Here is a 6,074-nt window from a genome sequence, read left to right as displayed (position 1 = left end):
ACTCCCATCAGCAGAAATTCACACAGGACCAACACTTTGATAAAGTGATGAAGGGCAAAGCCTCCATAAGAACATCAGAATGATGAAGCGATGAAGGTCAAGGCCTTAATAAGAACATCAGAAGAGCCCTGCTGGATCAGACCAGTGGGCCATCTAGTCCAGCATCTTGTCTCACACAGTGGCCTTCCAGTTCGTCTGGAGAGCCAACAACAGGGCAGAGGCCTAGGCCTTCCTAGGATTACCATCCTCCTAGTCCCAGTGGGATTCCTCTGGTTTTGGGGGCTCCAATGCACCTCCAGGCAGCTGTCATGTGGGGAGAAGTCCTGCCCCCAACCCTGACCACCTGCAGCTGCTCCTCTCCCTCTCCTCTGACAGGATGTGAGGGGTCCTTCAGTTGATAGACAGGGAGCATGTGGCCCATTGGTCATCTGGAGGGCCCTTTGGATCCTGCAGGAGGAAGAGGGGCGGGTGCTATCCTCGCTTCTTCTTGAAAGCATTTAAAGGATCCCATTGAGTCCTTTTGAGAAGAAGCAGAGGGCTTGTGAGCATGCACTCCAAGCCAGAAATTCATGACTCAGAGTGCATCTGCACACACACACACCCCGCTTCTTCCCCAAAGGGTACCTTTTGCCCTTGCAATACCTCTGAATTCAGTGTCAGCAAAGTTATTGCAAACACTGACAACAAATTGGGTTTTGCCTTTCAACCAAGAAAAAGAAGGAAACCTATTTGCTTCATTCATGTATATATTTATTATGCAAAAATTAATGTACACTGATAACGTGATATTAATAACATACCATGTTCATTGAAGCCACACACAGAAACATGGCTAGACATATTCATTCTAAGAGGATATCAGTATAGACCGGGGTAGCTGAACTGTGGCTCTTTCACACATATTGTGTGGCTCTCGAAGCCCCCACCGCCCCATCACCAGTTTGGAGAAGACATTTCTCTCTTTAAACCACTCCTCCAAGCCAAGGCAGCTGGTGGCTTGGAGAATGCATTTAAAGTTCCTTTATTTCCATCTCTCTCTCTCTTCCTCCCTCCTTCTTTCCTGTCTTGTGATTCAGAAACATCTGATGTTCATGTTTTGTGGCTCTCAAACATCTGAGGTTTATTCGGTGTGGCTCTTATGAGAAGTATGTTTGGCCACCCTTGGTATAGACAATGAGTCTACAAGTGGTTTACTTCTCTGTTTTCCTCCCAATCAGCCTCCAAAAGGCTCCCTTCACATCCCTGTTCCTCAGCCTGCAGATCAAGGGGTTGAGCATTGGGGTCACAACCCATAAAAGATAGACACTACTTTTTCCCTGTCTGAAAGTCTTGTCCTGAGGCCTAAGGTATGCAGCCATGGCGGTGCTATAGAAGATGCCCACGGAATCCAGATGAGAGCCACAAGTGGATCAAGCTTTGCCCCGGCCTTCAGCTGAGCGAATGTGCAGGACAGCTAGACCAATGTGCCCATAGGTCAGAAGGATGAAGGCAAAGGAGAACAGAAGTGTGAAGACGCTCGTTATCAACATGTTAAGCCCATTGGCACGAGCATTCACTTAATTTTTTTTAAAGTGAAAAAGTGAGAAGTATATCAAGTAAATTCTCTTTTGCAAGACCAGGATGGGGTTCTCGAATTGTTCTTCTTAGGGGTCATTTCTGTGGGGATGAGACAGCTGGAGGTTACATGGTTTGGAGCAATTCTAACCCCTGTTTTCTGCAATTTTAACCCCTGAGAAAAAAAGCAGAGGTTTAAGTGGCTTAGTGCCATTTTCTGCTCTTCATGAACCCCCACAAACTGCCTTACAATTTGTGGAAGTTTGTTTTAATTTTTTTTTATTAAATTTGAATATAAAAAGGGTAGGAAATGCAGAGTTACAGAAGCAAAAAAGGGAAGGGGAAATAAGATAGAAAAACATAAATAAAAATACAAAGTATTTGCCCCCCCAGTCGAAATAACGAGGCAACAAACACAATCTGGGTATAAACAGGACCACTTTATTAACTTGCATCAACTGGCATGGGGCAAACTGAACTAACAGGACAGGCCAAGGGAAACCCCTGACCCTTCCTGAGCGCAGAAGAATAGATGCTTTCCAATTGTGGTGCTGGAGAAGACTCTTGAGAGTCCCTTGGACTGCAAGAAGATAAAATCAGTCAGTTCTAAGGGAAATCAACCCTAACAGTTCCCTGGAAGGTCAGATACTGAAAGGGGGTAGGGAGGAATTTAGCCCCTGGCATTACAGCAGCATCTGGGCTACCTCTTAAAAGATGCTAATGGAGCTACTTGAAGAGACAATGGGCAGCCCTCTCCTCCAGGCAGGAAACAGAGTGAAGAGGGCGTTGGGCTAGACTATCTCCAGAAACGAACTGGAGATTTCCCAGATCGCATAGGCGTTTCCAGCGGTCATTTTGTAAGTAAAGTTCCTGTACAGCTGTATTTCTCAATGAGAAATCACTCCCTTTCCTGCTTGATCTTACTCCGTTTCCCACCCATTTCCCACCCATTTTTCTCTCACCTTAGAGCTTTCCTGCCAGAGCAATATTATGAAGTGGCTTGAAGTTCTGGGGGTGGAATCCTGGCTGCCGAGAGGGACTATTTCTAACCCAAGTAACAGCAGAAAGGGTTCTTTTTCTTGAATTTGTCACTCTAATACAGCCACCCCACCATCAGTTTTGGGCACCACATTTTAAGAAGGATATAGATAAGCTGGAACAGGTCCAGAGGAGGGTGACAAAAATGGAGAGCAGTCTGGAGACCAAGTCCTATGAAGAAAGGTTGAAGGAGCTGGGCATGTTTAGCCTGGAGAGGAGATGGCTGAAAGGTGATACGATCACCGTCTTCAAGTACTTGAAAGGCTGTCATCTAAAGGATAGTGTGGAATTGTTTTATGTGGCCCCAGAAGGTTAGACCAGAACCGATGGGTTGAAATTGAATCAAAAGAGTTTCCGGCTCAACATTAGGAAGAACTTCCTGATCATTAGAGTGGTTCCTCAGTGGAACAGGCTTCCTTGGGAGGTGGTGGGCTCTCCTTCCTTGGAGGTTTTTAAACAGAGGCTAGATGGCCATCTGCTAGCAATGAAGATCCTGTGAATTTAGGGGGAGGTATTTGTGAGTTTCCTGTATTGTGCAGGGGGTTGGACTAGATGACTCTGGAGGTCCCTTCCAACTCTATGATTCTATGATGTGCTCCCTATCACAACAAAATATTGCAGCAAACAATCATGCAAGTAGTGATTCAAAACCCTTGTGTGAAGATCTGATGATGCAAACACCACTAATTGCTTCAAAAAATATTTGACAAAAACGGAAGGAAAAGTTCAAACTTCCCATATGGCTTGAGACTGCGATGGAAAAATCAGACATCTGGAAATACAGGGTGAAACAGCTGACATCTTTAAACCTTAGACTCTCCCCGGTGTTGGAAAACACACAATCGGAGAGGAGTGAATGATTACTGTGGGGCGAGATAGGGATGATGCTGTTTGATTGTGCATTTTCAATCTGCAGGGTAACAACAATAACATCAGATCAAACAGCTCATCTGACCGCAACCTATACTTGAACTTGTGGAAAAGAAGATGTAAGGACAGGTTACAAAGAGAGGCCAGTTTTGTTGCTATATAGAGCGCAATAACATCACTTTGAAGTAAGAAATATCAGAAGATGAAGACCGACTGAACACATTTATTTTCATTTGCATCCTGTTTTCTTCTGAACTTGTTTGACCATATGCAGAAAATACAAACCATCAGTAGAGAAAATGGGTTACACAGTCAGAATAACCTGGTACTGGCACTATCTCTTGCATTCAAATGCCAAACAGACTAGAAATGATCTGTCACATTTTAAAGAGCACGGAGTGGCATACATCATTCTCTGTTCATTCCCCCCCCCCCGCCCCAACAACTCTGTGAAGTAGGTTTGGTGGAGACTATGTGACTGGCCAAAGGTTAACCTTTCAAGTAAGACTGGGAGATAGAGCCAAAACTCTCAGATTCTGCTCTGACATTTGCCCTGTAGTAGTTCTGATTCTGGACAGATTTCTGTGGCTATCAGACAATCTTAGGACCTCCTGGCTATACTACGCACAATGACATATGACAATCCATTCAGTTCCATAGTGTTTGGAATACCTTCTTCTGTACACTCCTCTCTGTGCCCTCAGGTCACAGGGACTGGGCATGTCCATATAACTTCCTTCTCAAAATCTAGGATTGCCTCCCTCCAGATGTTGCTGTCAGTTATCCCCAGTCTCTACACAACAGAAATCAGGAAATGACAGCTTCAGAGGATGGATGCTCTTATATTATATCCTTTCTGATCTCCTTCCCCTCTCGCTAAACTCTCTCCCTTACTTCTGTCCCCAAATCTCCACAAATTCCCTACTTGAAGGGCACTCGGAGCACATTTTCAAAAATGAAAAATCATCTAATATTTTTATAATAAGTAAACTAGGTTTTGTAAAACCAGTACAACTTTCAGGAGTGGTCCTAATTTCTGTGATTTGGAAGGAAAGAAAGATGGGTGGGAAAATAAAGAAAGGTTTGACGAAACAAAGTAGAAAATCTGATTGACAAAAGGAAAGAGGAAAAGGAAGGAAGGAGAAATGAAGGAAAGTGTTTTATCGTGGAGGGGATGACTGGACAGAGAGGTGGAGGGCAAATTCTTCATTCAGGCATTTTCTTCCCAAGCACTCTCCAAAAGGCTCCTTTCACATCTTTATTTCTAAGGCTGTAAATCAAAGGGTTGAGCATTGGGGTCACCACTCCATAAACCAGGTAGACAATTTTGTCAAGGTCAGAGATGGTTTTGCCTTGAGGCCGCAAGTACATGGAGAGGGCTGATCCATAGAAGATGCTGACCACCACCAGATGGGACCCACAGGTTGAAAAAGCCTTGCCTCGTCCCTTGGCTGAGTGCATGCGCATCACAGCCTGGGCAATGCGCCCATAGCTCACCAAGATGAAACTGAAGGGCACAACAAGGACAATAAAGCTGTTGGTCATGATGACAATATCAGCCACATGTGTATCTGAGCAAGCCAGCTTGAGGAACACCTGTAGCTCACAAGTGAAGTGGTTGATGATGTTGTGGCCACAAAACTGAGTGGGTTGAAGCAGCCGAGGGATCAGAGTCATCACAATGGCACTGCCCCAAGTCAAGGCGGCCAACTGGATACACACTTTCCAACTCATTATGACAGTGTAATGCAAAGGGTTGCATACGGCGGTAAAGCGGTCATACGCCATGACAGCCAGCAAGAAACACTCTGCTATGCCGAGAAGGAGACCGACATACATCCCAATTATGCATCGGGTATAGGATATGGTGGGTCGGCGGAAGAAACAGTTAATCAGCATCTGAGGAATGCTGCAGGTGGTGTAGAACATGTCCAAGAAGGATAGGTTGCAAAGAAAGAAATACATTGGTGTGTGAAGAAGGGGACTCAGAATGATTAGGGCAATGAGAAGGCTGTTACCGAATAGTGTGAGGAGGTAGAAGATGAGAAAAACCACAAACATCACCATCTGAGCCCTGGGGTTATCGGAAATCCCAAGCAAGATGAACTCGTTCACCTCGGTCGTGTTGCTATCCCCCATATGGTCCTTTCCTGTTTTGTTCCCTGTAAAAGAAATAGAAACATACTTCTTGGGACACAGCACATCTTGGATATTCTCTGGGCTTCTGAATTGTGGTTCAGATAGTGGCACAGTAGATCAGAGAAGGCCAGTGAAATGTTAGGAAAAGGCAACGGAAGTCCATTTGTGGAACATCAGCAATTGTCCTTGAAAAGTAAGTTGACCTTGAAGTATATCTACCTACTATGAGCCAGTTTGGTGTGGTGAGCCAGTTTGGTGTAGTGGTTAAGTGTGCGGACTCTTATCTGGGAGAACCGGGTTTGATTCCCCACTCCTGCACTTGCACCTGCTAGCATGGCCTTGGGTCAGCCATGGCTCTGGCAGAGGTTGTCGTTGAAAGGGCAGCTGCTGTGAGAGCCCTCTCAGCCCCACCCACCTCACAGGGTGTCTGTTGTGGGGGAGGAAGGTAAAGGAGATTGTGAGCCGCTCTGAGA

The 6,074-nt window shown here is 45.3% G+C and overlaps 1 protein-coding gene across 1 annotated transcript; it reads right to left on the bottom strand.

Moving 5' to 3' along the window:
* Positions 1 to 4,668: 4,668 nt before the first annotated feature.
* On the bottom strand, positions 4,669 to 5,613 carry LOC132581394 (olfactory receptor 13H1-like). The gene has a single exon (XM_060252626.1). It carries the CDS (start codon positions 5,599 to 5,601, stop codon positions 4,669 to 4,671), a length of 933 nt encoding a protein of 310 aa, XP_060108609.1. The 5' UTR covers positions 5,602 to 5,613.
* Positions 5,614 to 6,074: the final 461 nt, after the last annotated feature.

Source organism: Heteronotia binoei, chromosome 13 (assembly GCF_032191835.1).
Source record: "Heteronotia binoei isolate CCM8104 ecotype False Entrance Well chromosome 13, APGP_CSIRO_Hbin_v1, whole genome shotgun sequence".
In the NCBI taxonomy this organism is placed as follows: domain Eukaryota; kingdom Metazoa; phylum Chordata; class Lepidosauria; order Squamata; family Gekkonidae; genus Heteronotia; species Heteronotia binoei.
The sequence above is the reverse complement of the archived record's forward strand: the minus strand, read 5'-3'. Positions and strand labels throughout refer to the sequence as shown.